This window comes from Aythya marila (assembly GCF_965140915.1).
Source record: "Aythya marila genome assembly, chromosome: 1".
In the NCBI taxonomy this organism is placed as follows: Eukaryota; Metazoa; Chordata; class Aves; order Anseriformes; family Anatidae; genus Aythya; species Aythya marila.
This window is the reverse complement of record NC_139042.1, coordinates 206,607,849-206,631,861: the sequence shown is the minus strand read 5'-3', so window position 1 is coordinate 206,631,861 and position 24,013 is coordinate 206,607,849. Positions and strand designations below refer to the sequence as shown.

General features: G+C 47.6%; 1 protein-coding gene across 1 annotated transcript; it reads left to right on the top strand.

The window, feature by feature from the left end:
• Nucleotides 1-210: 210 nt before the first annotated feature.
• On the top strand, nucleotides 211-23,892 carry DENND6B (DENN domain containing 6B; the record flags this gene model as incomplete). Its single annotated transcript, XM_082753382.1, has 20 exons — nucleotides 211-354; nucleotides 5,908-5,946; nucleotides 6,029-6,071; nucleotides 7,356-7,468; nucleotides 8,843-8,923; nucleotides 11,439-11,544; nucleotides 12,095-12,174; nucleotides 12,415-12,477; nucleotides 13,111-13,166; nucleotides 13,780-13,902; nucleotides 14,329-14,424; nucleotides 14,527-14,621; nucleotides 15,235-15,300; nucleotides 15,946-16,010; nucleotides 16,454-16,543; nucleotides 17,554-17,607; nucleotides 17,976-18,085; nucleotides 20,447-20,549; nucleotides 21,417-21,491; nucleotides 21,811-23,892. 20 exons carry the CDS (start codon nucleotides 211-213, stop codon nucleotides 21,931-21,933), a joined length of 1,725 nt encoding a protein of 574 aa, XP_082609508.1. The 3' UTR covers nucleotides 21,934-23,892.
• Between the last annotated feature and the right edge of the window lie 121 nt (nucleotides 23,893-24,013).

The window sequence follows — 24,013 nt, the reverse complement described above, 5'->3', positions numbered from 1 at the left end:
GCAAGGCTCGGGGCTGAGGCGCGGCTCCGCCCGGCTCCATGGCAACGGCCGCCATGACACTGGGGGGGGGGGGAGGCCTCCGCACCACCGGGGGGCGCGGCGCGGCGGGGCGGGGCCGATGGGCGTGGCCTCATCGGTAGGAGGCGTGGTCTGGCCGGTAGGGGGCGTGGCCTGGCCGGTAGTGGGCGTGGCGGCGGAGCGGGCGCTGCCATGGACGCGCTGAGCCGGGCCCAGCCCCGGCCCCGCTCCGCCGCCGCCGCCGCTGCCTCGCCGCTGCCCTGGGCCCGCTTCTCCGCCTGGCTCGAGTGCGTGTGCGTCGTCACCTTCGACCTGGAGCTGGGACAGGCCATGGAGGTGCCGTGGGGGCGGCTCCGGGAGGCTACGGGGAAAAGGGGGGGGTAGAACCGGGAGCCGGTTTTTGGGGAGATTTGCCCCGGAATGGGGATCGCGTCTGGGAAGGGCCCCGGGGGAGCTGAGGCGGGGGCTTGGGGGTGCCGGGCCCCCGGTGTGGGTGAAGGCCCCGGGTCCCGTTATGTAAGGGGGGGGCAGGGCCGGCGGCGGGCAGCACGGGGGGGGCTCAGGTTCCTTCAAAATACTCACACGGAAGAAAAGAAAACAGAAATACCTGGTGAAAAACAAAAATACCTGGTGAAAAACAAAAATACCTGGTGAAAAACAAAAATACCTGGTGAAAAACAAAAATACCTGGTGAAAAACAAAAATACCTGGTGCAGACCCAATTCACGAGGTGCAGACCCAATTCACGAGCCCTACGTGCTTTTCTGGGGGGCCAGCGCTGATACACCCCGCCAAGGACATGAATTTTGGGATATTAACGAGCATTTGCAGTTTGCTGCTCCATAGGTGTGCTGTGACACTTACCACCAAGGTGCTTTCTTCCCCATTTTCTCACCCATCACAGGGAGGGGACAGTTGCCACCAGGCAATGTCATCATCCCTCTGCCTGTTCCCTATTTCTCTCCGTGGCTTTGGTTGTTTTAGATAAGGGCCAGATGCTGTGCCCTGTCCTCAGGCGTGCCGACCCCTGCAGCTGTGAAGAGGCCGTGTCACGAGTCGGGCTTTTGACTGCAAGTTTTTTGGCTTAAAAAAAAAAAAAAAGAGTTGGAACAAGGCTTGTGGCACCCTGCCCCGTGGGACTTCAGTCCTGGCGGAGGTTGCAGGGAGCCTTGCCGTGGGTGTTAGCAGCTCGGCTCAGCTGGCTGAGATGAGATTGTGGCAGAGTGCTGTGTGGTTTGGGGTGCAGGTATGGCCCGACGAGGACTGGTTTATGGACAGGGGCTGCTCACAGAGCACCCTGCAGTGACAGCTGTGGGTACTTGGGGTAACTCGCAGTGCCTAACGTGCTCGTGGCAAAGCGAGTGGGAAGGAAGGGCAGCCTTGAGCCTTCTGGAGTGGCAGCACAGGCTTGCATCCTCTCAGCAAATCTGTGTGGGGAGAGGCACGCATGGAAGGGTGGTCCTGGGGTCAGGGGACGGCTGTGGGAGCACGCTGTCCTGGTCAGGGTCTGCTGAGACCTGCAGGCCCCTCGCTACAAGAAGGACATGGAGGTGCTTGAGCGGGTGCAGAGAAGGGCGACGAAGCTGGTGAGGGGCCTGGAGAACAAGTCCTACGAGGAGCGGCTGAGGGAGCTGGGCTTGTTCAGCCTGGAGAAGAGGAGGCTCAGGGGCGACCTTATTGCTCTCTATAGGTACCTCAAGGGAGGCTGTAGTGAGGTGGGGGTTGGCCTGTTCTCCCACGTGCCTGGTGACAGGACGAGGGGGAATGGGCTTAAGTTGAGCCAGGGGAGTTTTAGGTTGGATGTTAGGAAGAACTTCACTGAAAGGGTTGTGAGGCACTGGAACAGGCTGCCCAGGGAAGTGGTGGAGTCACCATCCCTGGAAGTCTTCAAAAGACGTTTAGATGTAGAGCTTAGGGATATGGTTTAGTGGGGACTGTTAGTGTTAGGTCAGAGGTTGGACTCGGTGATCTTGAGGTCTCTTCCAACCTAGAAATTCTGTGATTCTGTGATTCTGTCTGCGCCCCGGGGAGGCACAGCTGAGGAGCACTCCCTTCCAAGGTGTGCAGTGAGCTGGCAGTGCCCCTTTCCTGCCAAGAATTGGGCAGAGCTGGAGACTTCGTAATGCGTGGCTTTGCTTTCCTTCTCCTCGGCCTGCTGGAATGGAAATTGGTGCAGGCCTTGTTCCCCCCCCGGGGTCTCTGGTGCTTCTCCCTCTGTATAAAGTGTTACCAAGATTGTTCTTTTCAGTACCCTGTGGGTGTCCTGGGTGCGTTAATTCCAGGCGTTGGGATTTCTTAGCTGCTCGTTGTGGTGCAATCATATTTAATTATTCTGCAAAGAAGCCTTTGTAAATTCATAAAACGCATCTGCTGGAAACCTCACCGGAAGAAACCCAACCAGGACCCAAACAAACTGGGTTTTGTCATCTTTCGGGAGGTTATTTTTCCCTGAGTACAGCATTGTTTCCAGATAAAGGATCTCTTCTTCCTTCGCTGCCCAAATCGAAGTGGAAGCCAGGCTGCTGGAGCCCGCTGTGTGTGTGCTGTGTGTCCTTCAGCAGCAGAGCTGCCCCTGCTCCAGGAGCTCCTTTGGGGTCTGCCCAGGTTTCCAAACATCGCCCGACTCGTGCGAGTGTAGATACATCACCCTGAGATCCAGCGGGTCCCGACTCTTCTGCTCTATATTTACATGGCAGCACAGGTGTCACAAAAAGCATAGGTTAATGCAGAAATGGGGTGTAATTACTGGTCCTGACTCATCCACCAGTTTACCTTTCTTCAAGCAGTCGGTTCCAGGCAGTGAAAGCAGCGGTGGGAGAGAGGATGTGTTTCCGAGGGGATCCCTCAGAACAGGCTGTGTCATGCTAAAAACACATCCCCTGCTCCCAAAACATCCCCAGCACGGCAGCGCTGACTCCTCCCTCCCCAGCTTTTCCAGACACAGGCACTTTGTTGCTCTAAAGCTGTGTTGCTTCAGTCACCAGAAGTCATTTTCTGGGATATTCTCCTCGTTGCTATGACAGCTGCAGGCACCAACAGCAACGCTTTAGTGCTCAGGCTCTGTTCAACAGCGTGTGGCACCTCCACGCTCGTTAACTCACTATTGATGGGAGGGAGCCACATCACCAAAAAACGATGTAATTTTAGCCCTTTTGGGCTACTTCTGTAATATCCAGTGACTAACACAAATAAAAGTGTTTTTGTTTGCTGTCTTCTTGCTTTTGAAAACTTCTAGTGACTAGGATACTTAATATTTTGGATTGTTCCTTTAGCCTTGTCATTATTGAGTGATTTCCCCCACACCAAACAGAGGGCACACGTCAGACAGTTGACCTGAAGGGGAAGCAGAAATGCAGAAGATGAAGCCTAGTTTTCAGAAACACAGTATCTGAACGTTGGGATCCATCAGTGTCTCTGTGCTCAGACAGCATTTGGACCTGAGTTAGTTTTTTCCATAACGCTGAGCACACATCTGAGTGAAACACACGCTCAGCAAATCTCAAGCTTGGGCCCAAAATATCCTAACAAAGCAGCACGGAGCCATCAGCATCCACCTGGTCTGATCGAGTTGCAGAAAGGCGTCCCAGAAAAGGCAGTGTGGGAATCAGAAGTCTGCCCTGGCTCTTCAGCTGGAGTTTAGATCACAAGCAAGCATTAGGGACAGGAGGATGCTGCGAGATCCTGCGCTCCTTGATGCGTCGGGGTCAGACGTGCAGGTCTCGTGTGGTTGTTACTATAGGGGAATGAACAAAATAAATGTATGATCATCAAATTAGTCACAACCACAAGAATTTGGTCGAATGCAAAAACACAACAGCGGAGAGGTGTCGGCTCCCGTGGCGTAGCTGTAGCGCACCCCTTCCTCCAGCCCCGCTGCGCTGTGGCATGTACGTGATCATTTTGCTCCTGCCTCCTTGCAGCTCTCTTCTTCCTATGAAGCTTTAACCGAAGGCTGATCAGCACAATTTTTAATCGTTAATTTGGTGCTCTCTCTGAAGCTGGTTAGCTGCCTTTGCTCGAGAATCTGAGGGGAACACCGAGAGCTGAGTGAGGCAGCTGGTGAGCTCGCCGTGCTCTGGCGGGGGGCCCTGGGTATTTCCAGCCCCGTGAGCGGCCGGGCATGGGGCAGAGCTGCTGATCTGAGTGCTGGGTGACTGGTGCTGACCTCAAACAGTTACTGCCTGGGAGCTGCGGAAGCCTGATAGCAGATCTCCGTTTTTCAAGTCATTCAGCGCTAGTTTCTTTCTCTTTTTCTCTTTTTTTCTTACTTAAAGCCACCTGCAGTTTTGGCACTTCCCATCCCCAAGTGCTGTGAGCGCTGCGTGGTTTACTTTTGCAGATTTGTAAGTACGTACTTCAGTTCCCATCCTCTGCCAAGTGGCTCGTGCAACTCACTACGGCCGTGGCTGCGTTGTTTTCACCTCTCCTGCTCCTCGCTGAGACTTCCTGGTGGTGGATTTCGCTGGGGATGGAGGGTAGCTCCGTGCTCGACCCTGACCCGAGAAGTCTTGCATTGAGTTCTCTTTTATGGGTTACAGTAAATGCAGAAGCAGCATGAGCAGCATGCACACAGCTCAGATGCAAAGCCAGGATCCTGAACTAGATACTTTAAACCTCTTGAAGATCTCTTTATCTGCAGTGCTGGGTGATAAATTGGGTGTTACTCCGATCAGCTGTCACTGGTATGCTGACAAAGCATGAATCCCGAGGTCTGTGCCAGACCTACCTCTTGCCACACAAAATAAACCTCGGCTTGTCTTTCTAACAACAGATCCCAGATCAATGAGGCTAAAGCAGAGCTCTGGATCCCTCCCAGCTTCTGCTGAGCACTTGCTGGTTCTTGGTTGCTGTGCACAGCGTCTCGAGCTGACCACTCTCATACAAATAAATAAGCGTTTGCACCCCGGAGGCTGGGATACAAACCGTGCCTACCACCAGACGTGGTGTTGCTTAATATACACAGGGTACGTCGCTTCCTAATCTCACCATGCAGCAAGAACCTTTGTCCGCTGTCGTCGGCTCCCTCTCGATTATCGCCGCGTCCTTTCCCCTGCCCTTGAGGACAGCGAGCTCGCTGTGCCGTGCCCGTGCTGGTCTGCTGTCCTCCTCTCGCCACGTGTATGCAGAACTTGGCTTTCAAAGCCGTTCTTACTCTGTGCCCACTGTCTGTCTTCTTATTTCTTCATTGTGAAATCTTTTTTTTACCTCCCAGAAGCTCAGCAGGCCAGCTTTCCTCGCTCCTTCAGGATATTTGGTATTTCTAGCATATTGTAAGTGACTTTCTAGCAGGATTCAAAGGATCAAAACAAAAAGTGACCTACTGCAAACAACAACTAGGAATGTACAAAGTTCAAAGCTTTCTGTATAGGACATGATTTGGGGCAATTTGTGAGCTTATGTTTAGGTAAGAACTGAATATTAATAGTGACTATTCTGTGATCCTATGGTTAATGCTTCCCAGGCTCAGGGAGTGAATGCACGTGAATGTAATTTCAAGTGGTGTTGAAGCAGTCCTGTCCTGCCTGCTCCAGAGACAGCCGGTGTTTGCATATCAGTAATCAGCACAGAGGAGTTAGCAGCGAGGTCGTGAGGCTGTTTGTGCTCTGAGCTATCCCTCAAAAGCACTGAGCCCTCACCAGTTTGTGCACTCTCAAGTTAAAATCGAAGTAAAACCCAAGCTCTGCAGCCTGTCTCCAAATCCGCTGTGATAAATATGGACGGTGAAAGGCTCAGAGCACTGGGTGTGGACGGTCAGGTTGGAATGTGGAGGGGTAGCTGCTTCTAGGGTCTGTTCCCTTGGGGAGAACGAGTGACTTGCTGTACACCAGCAATGTTTGTTGGCGTGGGGGAGCAGCGTGCCTGACTTACTGCCTCTCATCCCTTTTGCAGCTGGTGTACCCCTATGACTTCCGACTGACAGAGAAAGAGGTAACAGCTCCTTCCTTCCTGTTTTTAAAGGCGCTGGGCAGCAGTGGTAGGTTTTCTCACCGTGTTTTCCTGTTTGTTGCAGAAGACCAGTATCTGCTACTTGTCCTTCCCGGACTCCTACTCAGGTAGGTGGCATCTGCTGGCCTCGCCTGCGGGCGGCTCGTCGCTGTTGTGAAAGAAATGGGTTCTCATGGAGAGAGTGAGTCATCAGCTAATGGAGCAGAGCCTGACGGGCTGCATCTCCCAGCGCCCAGCCCTGCAGCCTGAGCACAGAGCTCAGTGTCATTCCGATTGCTCCCAGTGCAGAACCTGCGATCTCGTGGGTGACAGGATATTTTCTTGATAATCCCGCACGCTCATGCTTCACCCGTGCATAGGAAAGATTAAAAAGCAGTCACGGAGGGTAAGCTTCCTGAGGTTTGCAGCTGTCGACTCTGTCAGCATTTCTGTGTTTGACTGAAGCATTCACTGGAGAGGATGCTTTCACTGCAGAAGTAGTCCCAAAGCTTGTGTTTATAAATCAGAAAGGTGGCAATAGGACGTATGTTAATTCACACAAATACCTCTTTTTTTAAGGACTGACTCCTGACTCTTAGTTTTCTACAGTTTTTCCCAGCTTAGTTTAAATGTTTTTAAGGATGGACTTTTGCTAGTTTCTCAGAGCTTAGTGAACACCCTGACTAAACGTTCCTTTTATTAAAGTCAATTCCTTACTGTTGGTAACATCTTTATAACGGGCATGACAGTCTGTACTCTTTGTGGTGGGAAGGGAACACATCCCTTACCCCTTGGTAGTGCTGTAGGCTGTTTAGCCTTGGTTGTTCAATGAGCTCTGGCACATTTAGCTCTCCTCGTAACTCACCTATTTGTAAGTACTCAACCCAGCTCTCCAAGTTCTCCTGCCCATCCTGTCCCCTCCAGAGGATTTCATGCCTTTTTTTTTTTTTTGTTCCCTGCTGTTTTCTTGGTGCAGAGGAGAGCAATATTGTATAACCTGGGAGGTTCCTGCCTGTGGTGCTTGTGCAGCTTACTTGCTAGAACCACTGCAGGGGGTTGTTGCTTAAATCAGCATTTGTGTGGTCTTGGGGTAAGGCTGTTCGTAGGTTTTTTTCAATGTAAGATAAGAGGTGGTAGCTGCAGCTACTCGGGGTAGATGATTCTGGCTGATGTCTGTAAGTTTTCCGGCAATGACCTGGCGAGGTGTAACTTAATGGTACCAGTTCTTGTGTCCAGTGACGGGTTCTCCCTGTCTTGCAGTGGGTTTGGGGTCCTGAGAGTCCCGTTACTCTCCACTTTGTTCAGTTTCTGGGTTTCTTGTCTCTGTTTTTGTCAGCGCTTCTGACTTAAGCAATTTCCAGCTTTCCCCTTACTGAAACTTCTTCCTGAACGTCTGTGATCTCCTGTCTCAGGTGGCCTGGGGGACACTCAGTTTAGCTTCCGTCTTCGCCAGTCGGGGGGACAGAGGACTGCTCATTATGAGGATGATGGCGAGTACAACAGAGAAGCACCCCTCACCCTGCAGGTCAGTTGCATTTCATGTGCTCTACTTACACAAAGCAAACAGCTGTGCTTTGGGGTTTAAAATCCAAATACACTTTTGATTTGTTTTCTGTGCCTACATTACTCCCCGTCTCTGGTTGTTTTCCCGAGCCATGGGAATAGTCAGAAAAGAAGAAAGCTTTCAGCACAGGGATTTCTTTTCACATTAATAAGTGTAGAGGGCCATGCTGAGAATTGCAGCTGCTCTGAGCGGTGGAGCTGAGCCGGGAGGAACCCAGATTAGAGCAGTTGCCCTGTCGAGCTAGAGGGACCCAGGTGACATCCACCAGTGCACAGCTACCTCTGCATGTTATCTTGAGGCAAGACGAGAATGTCCTTGTCTGTGGTAAGAGATGTTTACCTGTTTTGTTGAGGGAGGACACTTCTTTGCATTTATTGCAGGATGGATGGATGTAAAAACAGCCAGTGTAGCTGTCATGGCACATATGTGTACTTTGGCTTTGTGTGCCTGCTGGTTTAACCATACCCAAGCATCAATACCAGGGGTGTCTGTTAGCTGTGGTTTTTCCAGCAGTGAGTTATCTGCCCCCTTCATGCAGGAGGAGGGATGCGCTCAGCACTTCTGCTTCTTTTTGTAGAGCAGATGGCCATCAGATCAAATTGTCCTCTTCTGCTTTCTACTTTCTGTCAAGTGAGATGATTCTTCCTGTGCATGTGCCTTTTAACACGATCCTTTTGTGATACGTGATAAGAAATGGATTGCTGCTCTGAGAGGGGAGTAGGAGGGTTTCTTTTCAGAAACTCTGATTTAGAGATTGTTCAGCTTGTGTACATCTTTACTGCTTTGTAGCAGTTGGTTGTCAGACACTTATAAATTCACCTGCCTTTTAAGACGGAAAGCAAAACTTCCAAAGCCCTGGATTCTGATGTGGAAAAATAACATTTGGAAAGAGAAAGGTGCCTTAAACCATGATGCCTGTGGTGTGTCGGCAAATTGTATTAAGGAAGATCTTTGTGTTTGCACTGATAATTATTCTTCCTTCTTGATGTCTTTGGGAACCCAGAAGACAGAAAGTGCTTGAAACTTTGGGATTTGTGTTCAGTCTGATAGTTTTCATGGATGCTATGGGGCATCATTTGGCTTTGAGCTGCAACCTCCATCTGAAGCAAAGTTTATCCTTAAATGCCTGGCTAGAGAGGAGCGCAGTGGGTCTGGTAGGGAACATTTCCTCACAGGAGATGGTGTGTCGTGTCCAGCAATACACTGTCCTCTGCCTGCCGAAGGAAACAGTGGGAGCAGAGCTGAGGTAGCTTGGGGTGCCAGGATGAGCTCCGGGGGGGCTGGCTCCCCTCCTGCTGTTAGCAGGAACATAACAGCACTGTTGGTCTCTTGCAGCGGGAGTCGGCTCATTACTTTGGTTACGTATACTTCAGGCAAGTCAAGGACAGCTCGATGAAGAGAGGTTATTTTCAGAAGGTGAGTGCTGAAACCAGATAGCTCGCTACTCTCAGCTGGTACGTCGCTGTAAAGCAGCACCCATCCGTAGCTGTAAAATAGCACCACTTCCTACGTGACACCCACTGGGTTTCTGCAGGAAGCAGCAAAGGTCGCGGGGGGCAGGAATATGTGGAAAGTGTAATTCCAAACAAACCTGGATGGGGTTGCCATGGTGTGTTAGTCACATGAGTGGTGACCTGCTGCCTGAATCATGAGATCCCGAAGTCCTCGAGCGTTTCCTTCAGTATGTGCTCTAGTGTTACGGACAGGGAGGGGATGCACTTCGCTGTTGCAGTCTGTGCCAGTTGTGCCTCAGTCCTGCTCTTATTATTGCTCTTATTTTGTTAATCTTCCTAGAAGCCATCTGGGAATGAATTGCCTGCTGGGTGGATTGCTTCTAACTAGCAGCAATGACGCTGCTATTACCTCACGAACCTTGCCTCATATCACAATTTCCTTTAACACAGACACTGGAAAAACTAATAAGAACCAGCATGCTTATTTCAGTGTAAATAAGCAAAGTGCTTAGTATTACTCAGGCAGATAGGTATGGTAACTACCTGAGACAGGGAGGAATTTCAGACTCCTTCCAGAGAAGGAAAATACTTTACTTTGATCTTAAGATTCATTTTTCTCCATAGATACATACTCTTTTGGTAGTGATTTTCTGTCTCAGAAAATAAAAGGGCATCCTCTTGAACAGATAAACTTTGAAGACTTGCTTTTCAAAGAGCAGTGCTTCATAGTAGATCTGTCTGGTACCTTGTTGGAAAATGGGGCTCCATCCTCCTCCAGTGGTTACTTTGGCCTGCTGTGCTTTCTCTCATCCACATGTAGGCAGTGGCAAGGAGTATCTTTCAAATAGACTTATTAATACAAAAGTGAGTTTCTTCATGTCCCCTGAAGCAGGCTGGAGAAGTGGGCCCACGTGAACCAAATGAGGTTCAACAAGTCCAATGCAAGGTGCTGCACCTGGGTCGGGGCAATCCCAGATGTGAGCACAGACTGGGAGAAGAACTCACTGAGAGCAGCCCTGTAGGAAGGACTTGGGGGTTCTGGTGGACAAAAAGCTCAACATGAGCCAGCAGGTAGAGGGAGGTGATTGTCCCCATCTGCTCTGCCCTTGTGAGGCCCCACCTGGAGGTCTGAATCCAGGCCCCCAGCACAAGAAGGATGTGCACTTGTCAGAGCAGGTCCAGAGGAAGGCCATGAGGATGCTCAGAGGGCTGGAGCACCTCTCCCATGAAGAAGGGCTGAGAGAGCTGGGGATGTTCAGCCTGGAGAAGAGAAGGCTCTGCGGAGACCTCATTCCTTTCGTTGCTTAAACGGGTCTTATAAAAAAGATGGAGAAGGACTCTTTGCTTGGGTACGTAATGATAGGACAAGGGGGAATGGTCTTTAAAAGAGGATAGGTTTACTTTAGGCATTAGGAAGAAATTCTTCACTGTAAAGGTAGTGAGGCACTGGCACAGGCTGCCCAGAGAAGCTGTGGCTGCCCCATCCCTGGAGGTGTTCAAGGCAAGGCCAGGGCTTTGGGCAGCCTGATACCATGGGTGGCATCCCTGACCATGGCAGGGGGTTGGAGCTAGACGAGCTCTAAGGTCCCTTCCAACCCAAGCCATTCCGTGACTGATTGCTCAAAACATTGGTGGATTGGGAAAATTTGATAACTTGAGCAAATGTGCTCTTTTGTAGACCTGCAAAAGTAAGGGGCACATAGAATTCTTTGGTGAAGTATACTGCCATGCTTGGATGGCTTTTTTAATTTCAAATGGGAAAGTTTTGGCTTGGAAAGGAGGTGTTTGGCTGAGTGTTGCAAATATATTCACTGGGTCCTAAATAATGTATTCATTAATGATTAGAGGAGGAGAATTATCAGTGGAGTAATTAATTCCCCCAACGAGACTGAATTGAAAAGTGTTTTTTTTAACAAAATATATATTTTATAAAAAGTAATAGAAGCCAAAGTAACAACCCAAATGTCATTGCTTGAGACAAATTAGCATTATTTTGAATTACTTTGTTTTTTCTTCCCCAGCATCCCTTTGTTTCATTTGTATATATAATTTAAGTTTCAGCTGCCTGCTCCTTGATACTCCTCTGTCTGCTATGGTTGTTTTCATAGCTTTGAACCTATTGCCAATTTATTTTTATTTTTAATTTTAATTAATCTACTAAAATCTCTTTGAATCTATTTTTCCTACAGTTGATCTTTTGCTAGATCACAAACTCATCCATCTTAGTTGCAACGGCTCCATTCTAGAAGCTGCCAGCTGTGATCACTTGTTAAGAAACTCCTTGATATCTATCGTCTCCCTAAGCCTGCTAGCTCAGCAAGCAAAAATTTTACCAGTAAAAGTGCTGCTTTTGAGTTCTTTCATGTCGTTGATGTTGTTTTTTAAGTGTAGTCCTCTAGTAAGCAGTATAGGTATATGCAGTGCTAGAAATTATCTCAACAGGGGGTCTCTGACTCCTAAATGTACTGCTTTTTCAGTCTCTGGTGCTGGTGTCACGCCTTCCGTATGTGAACTTGTTCCAGTCATTGCTGCAGTTGATTGCTCCAGAATACTTTGACAAGCTGGAGCCATGCCTGGAGGCAGGTGAGCAGTCAGATCTAGGAGGGATGGTTTGCATATTGAAATCTTTCAGAGGTTTTATCAGGAGGTTCCTGAAAGACAGCTGAAATGTTCCCAATTAGCTTGTTCTGAAACAAATTCCAGCAGGGAAAAACTTTCATCCAAATGGCTGGCTTGTCAAAATTATAAACAGCTGTAAAGGATGCATTAATGGGAAATGTCTGACAATCCTAATGGATGATGCTGTCAGTTTTGTGTACAATGTATTCCCGAGGAGGGAAAAAACTGCTAATGCTACATCTCTCTCTGGGCCTTTATTGCACTGTGCAACTTAATCATGATTTGTCAACACTGTAGTGCTGCTGGGTCTGCACTGGAAGCAGTGGTGCAGACATAAGTCTGGTGTCTGACCTAAACTTGCACGATTTTTTGATGTAGTGTTTGTCTGCAAGTAGCCAAGGGGACACGTGAACTAGGAGTGAGCGATAAGTAAATTGGCAGAACTCGTAGGACCAGCTGAATTAGCTGTATTGACCTTCAGTTCCAACTGTTGCCTTTGTCTGTGTCCCTGCAGTGTGCAATGAGATTGATCAGTGGCCACCCCCTGTGCCAGGACAGACTCTGAACCTTCCAGTGATGGGAGTTGTCATTCAGGTACGTGTTGCTGGTGATACTCAGCAGCAGAATGGGACGAAGTAGGAAGTGGAGCGCACACTCCTTTTTCTTTTGGGTGTTAAAGTTGCTGCTGACTCTAGATTCTTTCTCTTTATGCCTAACCTCAGTGCAATTGAAAATTGAGAAAGCTTTTCATGAGAGTGGTTGTTAGGGAAGAAAGCAACACGGCTAACTGATTCCATCTCCTGGTTCACCTGTCTGTTCTTAACTGTAATCTAGGTGAGGATCCCATCCAGGGTGGATAAGCCAGGAACAAGTCCAGTGAAGCAGTTCAATCAAGAGGTAAGACAAAGAGTGGCATGACACAAGCCACTGATGGGCAGAATCTAGACTAGTACAAAATGAGGATGTAGAAGAGATGGGGCTCCTTGGACCTAGTCCCACTTGGAATTAATGCATGGGTCTCATGCTTTCATGAGACTCTGCCTTAGTCTTCCTTGTTATTTCGTAGTCTTTGCATTCAGAACATCTTTACTGCTTTGATTCAGCTTTGGTTTTGTTTCCTGTTCATCTCAGCTTTTCCTTTTTTTTATCCATTTAATAATGTTATTGTCTTTTACACACTTCTGAACTTTTGGTATTTATATTTCCAACCCTTGTTGCCCATATCTGTATCTTGAGCTCTGTCTGCAGCCAGAGGAAGCTCCAGAAAACAAAGGAGCAGCCATGGGAAGTCTTTAACGTCTTGAAAAGAAGGGATTCTTGGCTCTCTTCTAAGAAAGGAAATTCAGTTGGAGCTTGACTGCCCAATCCAGATCTATTCCTGACTCATATCTCCAAGCATTAATCTTGTTCCCTTCTTCTTATGCTTATTGTAGAAGGAGCTACTTTGATTGATGTGTCAAATTAGATGGCATTTCAGTCAGAGTGCGTCCACTTACTAACAATTTTGGATTTTTTTCCTTTCTCATTTAGAATCTCTTGCCAGCCCCAATGGTTCTGCCAAGCATTCATGAACTGGATCTCTTCAGGTGAGAGTCACTATCTCTACAACCCTCTTCTCTTCATCTGCTTTACATACTCCCTGCTCAGAGTATCCTATAAGTCATATGGATAATGAAGATATCAAATGAAGAATCAAAAATTATTGCTTTGCAGAGTGTCATTTAGAATGCTGGACTTGCAGAACCTGTGCGGTGTCTAAGCCAGTATGCATGGCCTTTAACACATCACCCAGGGTCCTGGTTAGAGGAGGGTTTCTTTTCTTGACCTCAAATGCTGATCAGCTTAAGCCCTGAAGCATACACATTGTGCATCTGAAACAAACCTTTCAGCACTGTAGGTACTGCTCTAATAGACAGACATCTGCTGTAATCAGCATGCATTTTATTTTGCTTAGATCAAAGGACATTCTGCTGCAAGTTGCTTTACATTGCTTGAAGTGTTTCCCTAAACATGAGTAAGATGGTTGAGCTGTAGCAGGTGTGAAGACACAAAACATTCTGTTGTGGGACACTAGAAATCAGTCCTAGATTTCACATGCCCCAGAGACACATCTGGTTACACTTACATGCAATAATAGCACCTGGTCTTTTCTGAACTGCTTTTCTAACCTGAGTTTGTCATTCTTCCTTTCACTAACAGGTGTTTCCAGCCAGTGCTAATTCATATCCAGATGTTATGGGAACTGGTGTTACTGGGAGAGCCAATTGTTGTAATGGCACCATCCCCTACAGTTTCTTCAGAGATGGTTATGGCTCTTACCAGGTAATGCTCTCGTTCTGAGATACAGATAACTATAATAATAGGTTCTGACAGTTTTTCTCTTTCACATATGCTCTTCTGGCAAGTCAGTTGTGTTAGGTTTAGTTTGTCTGTGAAAGTTTGTATGACAAGAAATAGCGTAGTAAGGCAAGAAGTAGCACAGTAAGACAGCCTCACTCACATTCCACTAATGGCAAAGACTAAAAGTGAGTCTACTGTGTTGAGAGACTTGATGGTTTATAGCCCTGAGTAGCTTTCTCTACCCAGCTATGAGCTCTTCTTTAGAAGAAAGAAAAAAAAAAGGCCTGGAACTCCTCCACAGTGTTACCTCTATCAGGACAAAACACTGCTGTAAGATATTAACCTGATATAAACACACATTCCTTCTCTGTGAAGCTTATATGGCAACTATTCTGTCTGTTGTTACAGCTGTCTTGCCCCTCTGAGGTACTGTTGTGACTACCGTCCCTATTTTACCATCCACGACAGTGAATTTAAAGAGTACACCACCAGGACTCAAGCTCCGTAAGTAGCCAGGAGGTGCTTGCTGCCCACTCACCGCTGTCTGGGTGGAGGTGGAGGATACCCGAGGGTAGCATTGTTCTGCACTTTTTCCTTTCTTTCTAGGCCAAACATCGTCGTGGGAGTCACAAACCCTTTCTTCATCAAAACGCTCCAGCACTGGCCACACATCCTTCGGGTCGGGGAGCTCAGAATGTCAGGTAGGGGTGGAACCCAGGTCTCGTTGTGCTGCTTTACCTCGTGAGGGGCTAGCAGGGAGCTGGCAGCTGTAGTGTGAGACATTTTACACGTCCTCATTGCTGTGAGAGCTGAGAAACCAAAGGCCAGGCTGAACTCTGAGTCAGTTGACGTGCAAGTTGAGCATGAACAATGGTGAAGACAAATTGTTGAGATCATAACTTGTGTTTTTTTTCCTTTTTTTCTGAAGCATTAACAAAATGAGAATGTTTCTAGTCAGGAAAGGTAAAATTGCATAGACAAGTAGAGTCTACGAAGACAAGAAAACTGCTTCACTCTAGGCTGAGAAAGCTGTTTTGTTTTGTTTTTGGAGGGGAGGGAGATGGGGAGGTTATTTTTTTTGTTGGTTTCCACTTATTTTTTATTTTTGCTGTGTGTCCTTAACATGTTCCTGGTCCAAACTTTTAGCACCAAAGTTAGCAAACAGGAAGGCTTGTCTGAGGATGGAGTTAAGGGAGGTTGTGACTTCAGATGCCTAAGTGTAGCACCGAATGTTCTCAAGTGTGAAGTCTCGTGAGTGCTGTGCTGTGAGGGGAGATTCAGAACCTGAACTAATTATTTAATGTCCTTCCACAGGAGACCTTCCCAAGCAAGTTAAGGTGAAGAAGCTAACTAAACTAAAAACTCTAGACACAAAACCAGGTAGGTCCTCTTGTCAGGCATGGTTTAATTCTGTTTACGCTTCCACATGAGGGATTTTAGTGGCTTTGCAGGCATGTGAACAATGCACACATTATTCTTTGTATTGCAATAAACGGACACTTTGATGTTCTTACACTTGATCTGCCACACAGCCCTCTGTAATGGCATCCCCACCTAATAGAGAAAAACCGTGCACCTTTGAGATTGAAAAAGCCAATATAAAATAATTGAACAAATCAGTTTAGTTTTAGAGAACAGGTTTGAATTTTCTTGGTTTTATTTTATATATCAGATTTGCCTTTTAGATGCAGTGGAAGTCAAAGGAACTTGCTTACTTAAATGCAGATCTGTCATTTTACTAGCTGTTCAGGTCAGGCCTAGCCATAAGCTGGCTCCAGTGAGTTATCTCACCATAAGTTTAGCGTAAGAAGGTCCTTGAGGTAGTGTAGTGTCCTTTAATCCTGCTGCAAGTGCTAGCTGCATTAGCAAATTTAAAATTTTTGTAATTAATTTTTTATGATATTTGTAATTAGCCCCCTGATACAGTTGCTATGGTTTGCGCTAGGACATTCAGTTCTGTTATCCCTGCACTATATAATGGTGCCTTCTCTACATACATGATGGTTTTTGTTTCTTTCAATCTAGGAATCTACACTTCTTATAAAACATTTCTCCACAAAGATAAAACTCTGATAAAAAGATTACTAAAGGTAAGCAATTCAACCAGTTCCAAATTCTTTATGGTATTGTGGGAAAACTGTGCTAATAGCTCAGTTTAAACAGACAAAATCCTGCAAGGAACAGACTGCTTTTTTTCAGTTTGATTTAAGTTTGTAACAATTTAGTCAAGTATACTTGAACAGATTTCTCAGGCCAGTTTTAATTTTTTTCACTTGATATCATGGAATAAATGCTGGCACAAATGATAACCTAAGAGAGGACAATCCTTATTGGCAAAAAGAGCCTGGAGAAACAGATTCATCTAGTGAAACACGAGTGGTTCCTTTAACCAGGGAGTGGAGTATGTATTTTGGGCACTACGCTTTCCAGGCTGTTCTGGACTGGTTGCTCATAGCTGCAGAGTTTGCAAATTCTGCATCTATCTGCATAATAGAGAATAGCATCCTTGTGAACGCCCTGCTTGTGCTTGCAGGGGATTCAGCGAAAACGCCCGTCTGAAGTCCAAAGTGCTCTTCTGAGGCGTCACCTCCTGGAGCTCACCCAGAGCTTCATTATTCCCCTGGTGAGTTGAGCAGAGACTTGTCAGAGTGGTGTAAAGGTATGGGGGGGTGAACAGGAGATGCTTGCTTAAGTGACAAGTTTGCACTTGCCCTTTTTTATTCACCTATATTTGAGCACCTGTAATAGATTCAGGATGTGGCACTCTAGAGATGTGTCACTTCGTAGTAAGAAATTCAATTTCTCTCGATTGCAAATTTCAGTAATTAGTGTACAAGTCTGCAGGCTGGATGTGCTGCACATTACGTGTGAAGACAGGATGTTTTTTCCTGCCATACAGGCATAGTCCTTCCCCGTGATTTGGTAGTCAAAGCAGATACGTAGTGAAGAGGCAGGAGCCCAAAACATTGCTCTTGCCCTATAATACTGGAGTCAAACCTAGTGCCTGTGTGAAAATCTCCCTTCCACAAAGCTCTGCTACACGACTTAGGAGGCCTGTCCACATGGCCATTGCTGTCCTAAGGCAGATTTTAACAAATGTTTTATTTCAGAGCTTTCCCTGTCTAGTCTCATTAGAAAGCCATTAACATTTTTTTGGTGACCATTCAGGTGCACGTCTGGCTCCTTCACTTTCTTTTCTACATCACCCTAGGAGGCAGTACATGAGATGACAGAATATCTTCTAGGATTCCAGTCCTTCCTGCCAGCTTCTTCCCACCTGACCTTTCCTCACATCATGTTTAGGATTCTGGCAGCATGTAGTTTTGTGACCCGACCCTTGGTGGGAAACAAGCTGGGATACGTAGGCTCATGTAAAATGCAAGCATAAGTCACAGAATTATAGAATGGTTTGGGTTGGAAGGGACCTTAAAGATCATCATCGACCCCCCTGCCAGGAGCAGAGATGCCACCCACCAGATCGTTGCCCAGGGCCCCATCTGACCTGGTCTAAAGCAAAAGCAGAGTAAGAGGCTGGTGATTGTGCCTATGATGCACTGCAGAAGACCATAACGGCCAGTGACAATGCAAGAGGCAATGTTGTGACATCGGGTTGTTTTTTTTGGTATTTCTTAGGAGCACTACATTGCAAGTCTGATGCCCCTGCAGAGAGCCATTACTCCATGGAAAGTAAGTTCAATTTTCCAGTCTCTTCTGCTTTCTTTTGACTGCAGGGATTGGGAAGAATTATGCCATATGCTGATCACATAGTCTGATATACTGTGTGAACTTCCCTCATTGAAGGAAGAGGGTTATTACTCCTTTAAAAAAAAAAAAAAAAGTGAAACAAACATTGGGACAGATGCTTCCTGTTTTGCAGTAAGCTCAGCTATTGTGAGTCTAATTTAAATTTTGCTAGCGAGGCTGGTTAAGATGTTCACGCATCTTTAGTTCTCATAGTTTTGAATCTGCCTTGTGCAGTCTCTTCTATTGCGAATATAGACCTTATTTTCCCGTTTTCTTTTGGGTGCATGTATTATTGTCTTTCCATTGTGCAGAATCCTCCACAAATTCGCCCTTTCCGACAAGATGATTTCATGAAGACCCTTGAGCATGCTGGTCCCCAACTTACCTGTGTACTTAAGGGTGACTGGTTAGGCCTCTACAGGTAAGAGTTTAGGAGGTCCTTATCTTATCTCCTTAACAGCTGGTGTAGATTATAATGAACATCAAATCCTGAATTAGAACTGGGAGCAAAAGGGAAATTTTAGGACAGAAACTGGTCACCTAAGAAACTCGTGCACATAAAGAATTGATTAATAGTGGTCAGGAAAAGCAAGGCAGAATCAGTCCTGTGTTTCAAGTAATCTATTAAATGAGCAGATGCAGGTTTAGAAGCTAAAACTCTCTACCTTCAAAAACCTAAGAACGCCGAGGTCCTCGCTTAAGGGGAAGAAGGGGACTCGTCTCTGATAGCAGCTATGTCACTTACTGCCCTCCAGGGAATACATCTTTTTGAAGTGTCTGGTCCTTGGCAGATGGGGCAGGAAGACTTGTAGGTCCTCATCCAGCAGTTGTCGTAAGCTTTTGTACAGCATTCAGTACAGTGGCCACTTCATTCTTACTGCAAGCTGGCAATGCTGTTAGAACATTAAAATACTTTTTTTCAGGGTATAATTTAGAAGAGCATGCAGTAGATTATACCCCTTGTTTTCATAAAGGGTAGTTGGTTACAATTTGAGTATGAAAAATTCAGAAATCAGGTATCTGGGGGTTCTGGTTGACAACAAGTTGAACACGAGCCATCAGTGTGCCCTGGCAGCCAGGAGGGCCAACCAAATCCTGAGGTGCATCAGACACAGCTGGTCGAGGGAAGGGACTGTCCTGCTCTGCTCTGCCTGCTGTGGTCTCATCTTGAGTACTGCTTGCAGTTTTGGGCTCCACAGTATAAGAAGGGCATAAAGCTATCAGGGTGTCCACAGTAGGTGACAGCAACAGGACCTGAGGGAACAGCGTGGAGCTGTGACAGAGGAGGGTCAGGCTGGGGGTTAGGAAAAGGCTCCTTACCAGGAGGTGGTCGAGCACTAGTACAGGCTCCCCAGGGCAGTGGGCACAGCACCGAGCCTGCTGGAGTTCAAGAAGGGTTTGGAAGATGGGAAAAAAGCCCAGAAAGTGAGCAGAGAATGAGAACCATGGATTAATGTGTTTTGTCTGTGTCATTTTGTGCTTTAATGTATTCAGCAGGAAACAAACATTTCCACTCCTTACGGCGTGGGAGTGGCAGACAGTAAGATTTAATCTTGGATATCTAATATTTTGAAAAGTAGTAACAAACAACAAGCTGCTTCAATAAATTGGTTGAGATTTGCTGGGAACTGATGTACATGCAGAAGCTTTTGTATTCCTGGGCTCCTAACTGTGTGAGATTTTGTGCGTGCAGCATTTGTTGTGTTCCTAAGTCAAACCCTTAATTACAGAAACATCTGTCAGTACCACAGCAGCATCTTGAGATCTTGGCTCGGTTTAGGACTCCATTGTGCTGGGGAGAGAGAGTGCACAAGCAAAGGAGTCCCTGTAGTTGCAAAAAGAAACAAACAACACCTGAGTTCTGCTGACAAAGTGCTCTCTGGAGGTAGCCTGAGGAAGTAGCATGAAGGAGGATCCTACACGTGCCAGTCTTAATAGGGGGAAATGCTAAAATACCACACCTAAGATATCCCCACTGTTATTGAAAGCATTACAAAGAATGTGCTGACAAAGTGCTGGTTGCCCAGCTCACTTCTGGCATCTCAAACTTTCTTTCTCTGCTGCCGCAACCCTTGGGTTGTTGTTAGCAGCTTTTCAATCCCACTTTGAATTTGATCTAAAAATCTATAACACTCCGAGATGAAAACAGGTATTATGCTGCCCCCTGTTCGCTTTCCCGTGTAGATCAGTAAAAACAGAGGTTTATTACTGGTCTGCACTGGAGGGGTAGAAATTACACATCCATTGACACAGCCTCGATGATACCTTATTTATGTGGGAGAGACATTAATTGCTAATTATATGGGCCTCAGGTCTGTGCCAGCAAGCGTTTGACACCTTTTAAATATCAGGAAAGGAGAGGAATTCAGCAAGGTACTGCAGAGGAATGTGAATTTCTTCCCGTGGTTGAACCATCCTAGTTAGCATAACTGCCCAGGAAAAGTGGTCCTAACTAAGGCTACAGAAGAGAGCACCACTTCTTGAATCACTTAGACTTGAGCTGATGCAAAGGAGAATTTGAGACTGGCAGGATTGTCCCTTGTTGGTGACAATCTGCTAAAGGTGCTCAGTTGTATCATGTTAATGCGTGACAGAAGAAAGGAAGAGATAGGAAAAGGGTGAAACACCTCATAATTGGTTGACATCCTTAAGGACGCTGTGTATCAAAATGTCTTTTCCTCTCACATCTGTGTCTGCTGCAGCAAGAAGGGGAATCTGCGCCCAGCATACTTCTCTGGATCCCTCCTTGTCCCTCTTCTCAATGTCACCTCCCTTTCTGCAGGCGTTTCTTCAAGTCTCCCAACTTTGATGGCTGGTACCGTCAGAGGCATAAGGAAATGACCCAGAAGCTGGAAGCCCTTCATTTGGAGGCAATCTGTGAAGCGGTATGTCCCAGCTGCAGGTATTAAAACCAGTGCCAGACTGCTCAGGCCTGAAACCTGGGAGATGAGAGCACTCCTTGGGTGTTTATTGGTGCTTCTGCACTGATAAGAGTGGGGACAAGTGCTTTGTGCCCGAGGGAAACACAGTTCTGCCTCGTGTTCCTCAGAGCAGAGGGATAACAGCACTTGTGGGGGACAAAGATATGAGCAGCCCAGCTCCCTCGCTTCGTTAGCCAGTGCAAATCCTGCCCTGGCTGCTTCTGTCAAGTATTTTTTCATTCATCAGGCCCTTCCCAAGCCAACAGAGTCCCAGACTGGAAACGTCATCTGTTGCTGGCTTCCTTAATGCCTGTTGAAGATAGGTAGGAATTTTAGCAGTGACTGCTGGTGCAATCTCTTAAACTGAGCAGCTGCTGGGATGGTCCCAGGAGCTCTGGCATCCCACCCAGGTGCATCTCCAGCTGCAGCAGCTCGCTTCACTGTTCAGCAGTGCAGGTCCTCAAGCATGGTGTGGGGATGCCAAAGCTGTCTCCTTTTTTAACAGGCCTGACTCTTGCAAATAGATGTAAATTCTGAGCACAGCACAAGATTCGTGGTGCTGACTGGAGGAGGGGAACCGGCACCGTCTACGTATTGCTGCATCTTTCCTTGGTTCTTCTCTTGCAGGCAAGAGCTTGATGCTGTCGTGGGCAGAAAAGTGGGGAGAGCTCTGTCTTGCTCACTTAGGCTTAAGTGCTGCGAGCAGAGTTGTGAGAGAGGATGAGAAACCTCCTCCTCGCTTTTATTTCAGGTTTTGCTTAGGGGTATCTCTTTGAAAAAAACCTGTAAAGAAGATAAGTCCCTGAAGAAACTGTTCTTCTCTTTCTTTAGAACATCGTGGCCTGGATGAAGGACAAGTCCGAGGTGGAGATTGTAGACCTGGTGCTAAAACTTCGGGAGAAGCTGGTAGGTTTTCCTCCTGTGCTCGTTCCTTTCTGTGTCGCTGTGTCAGGGAGTGACCAGGGACATAAATCATGGTTGTTGCTTTGCTCCCTGATTTGGAGAACTGGCAAACGGGACAGTTATGAAACCTTAGTGGTTACGCAGTAGAGGATTCAAAGCTTTTTCTTTTCATCAGCCTTAGATTCAGGTGACAGTTTCCTGTCTGTTTTCTCTTACCCCAGCTAAAGAGACAGTGGGAGGTTTGCTTGGCCAGTGGCAAGGCAGAAGGAGGACCTGAAGCTGTTTTAGAAATCCTCAGTTTCTCTCCTCTCTCTTCCTGCAGGTAAGAGCCAGGTGCCAGCACCTTCCTGTGAAGGAGGAGACTCTGCAGCGGGTGGGCCTTTATATTGACACCGTCATTGACTCCTTGCCAGAGGACCTCCAGGCAGTGCTGCACCACCACTGAGCACGGCGAAGGGACTGTTGGAGAAGGAAGGGCCCTCCCATGCTGCGGGCAGCTGCAGTTGCACTTGGAAAGGAAAATTCCTCCCTGATCCAGCCAACATCACCAGATCTGGACCTTGCTCACAAACCTGTATGATTTTGAGCACGTGGATCAGAGCTGTAGCAGCAGTGGGGAACTGTGTGCACCATTCTGTCTAATCCTGCCTCCTGGAGCTGGATTTAGGGGCCTGTAGATGAAAAACTGTTCCCCGTGTGGCTGGTAGTAGGTCAGAAAGCGACAGTCAGGCTTTCAGCAGCATGTGATAGGCTGTGCAGAACATGTTTTGCCCATATATACACATCCAGCTTTGTCTAGGGCTTGGGCTCTCAAAATTTCAGTGCCGTCATCCAGCCTGGGAGAAGCAGGACCAGCCCTGTGTGGGGGAGTTGTTTTCAGGACAGCTCCTGCGGATAATGAGAGATGCTAGTCCCCCACGTGTAAATGACGTGGAAAAAAAAAAACGTTGCTGCCCATTCAGCAGCCTGACTCACGCCAGCAAGAGCTTTGGCTGTGATAGGAGTGGGAGGCTGAACTGCTGGACGTGGAACCCTGCTGCTTTTTCTCCAAGGCAGAGATGAAGGTCTGGTGCCTCTGCAAGGAACAGAGCTCTCTGGAGGTGGCAGATGTGTGCTGTGTGAATGGGATAGCTGCTGCAGCTCCACGGAGAGGAGCTGGCCTCCAAACGTAATTTATTCTGCTTGGAAGCGTCACGTTTGTGTGCTGTGGTAAGGTACAAGTGCTGGAGCTCTGCCTTCAACACTGAGCTTTATCTGATGCGGTCAGCCCACTTGCTGATAAAACCTGGTGGAGAATCTGATCTTTACAGCCTGTGGCACCCTTGCCAAGTGGAAGCTCGCGGAGTGGTGCTCGTGTGAGCGTGCAGGGCTGGCTGTGAGAAGCGTGTGCCTGCCCTGTGCTTAGGGCGGTGAGGAGCATCCTCCTTGGCTGTGTCTGTTCTTGCTTCAGCCCAGCTTCCAACTCGGTCATTCTGTTTGCTTTCACCTCCTGGGGAAGAGAGACACAGGTACGTGCTTCTGGGCTGAATATAGGAAAGCTTTGAGGCTCCTCTGCGAGTTTTGGAGGTAGCTGCCCCCTGCCTGCGAGAGCAGCCTTTCTGCCAGCTACCTTGGAAATGGATTTACCGTAACCCCAGGGCGGTCCCATAACTGCTGCTGCTGCAATTGCATTTCACCATCTGCCAGTTTGGCCAGTGCCTGAATGTTTGCCTAAGGAATGGGTTTTAGGATGGGGCTGGCAGCCTGAAGCACTCGTGTTGTGTAGGAGGCTCTGGAGCACACCTTTCCACACCGTAGGGGCGTTCAGCACTTCAGCCAAGACCTGCCCCAAGCTGCCACAGGACCCTGTAGGCAGTGCCGAGTGCTTCTGGGGAGGAAGCTGGGGTTTTGTTCCATAATCCCTACCCATTGCTGCACTGCCTCCTAGCCCAAATTCCGGGTTGGAGAGCTGTTAGTAGGTCCTGGAGGTGACTGAATCCTTCCTGCATTTCCCCACTCCGTAGCACGGCCTGGGCAGTGCAGGATCAGTGGCAGCTGCTCCTTTTCCTGCCTGGAGCAGCCAAGTGAGGAGCCTCGGCCGTGCTGCCCCCCGGTACCGGGCTCTGTAGAGTTCTGGTGGCAGCCCTGCCTGTACAGTGTACATTCTGTACATAGGTTGTGCGTGTGTCTGTGCGATAGCTCTGCAGTGACTGTGGTGGACCGAAGCACTAATGTATAGTAGGAAATAATAAATAATAGTAAAAAAAAACAAAACCAAACCCTACGCCAAGCTGTCTCCTGTTTTGGGGTCTCAGATGTTTTTGTGTCGGAATCCAGTTTCTCTACAGAGGTGCCCCTGCCGTGCTTTCCTTTCCAGAGAGAGCAGCACTCCTGGACGCTGCTTTTCGCCTCTTATTGATTATTTGTTTATTGATTTTTTTTTTTAATTTTTTTTTTGTCATCCTGGCTAGCTGCTGTTCACTTGTGACCCGCTCCATGTGTTGTGGCCATGGGTCAACACATCCTAAATGTGTGCACCGTCCCAT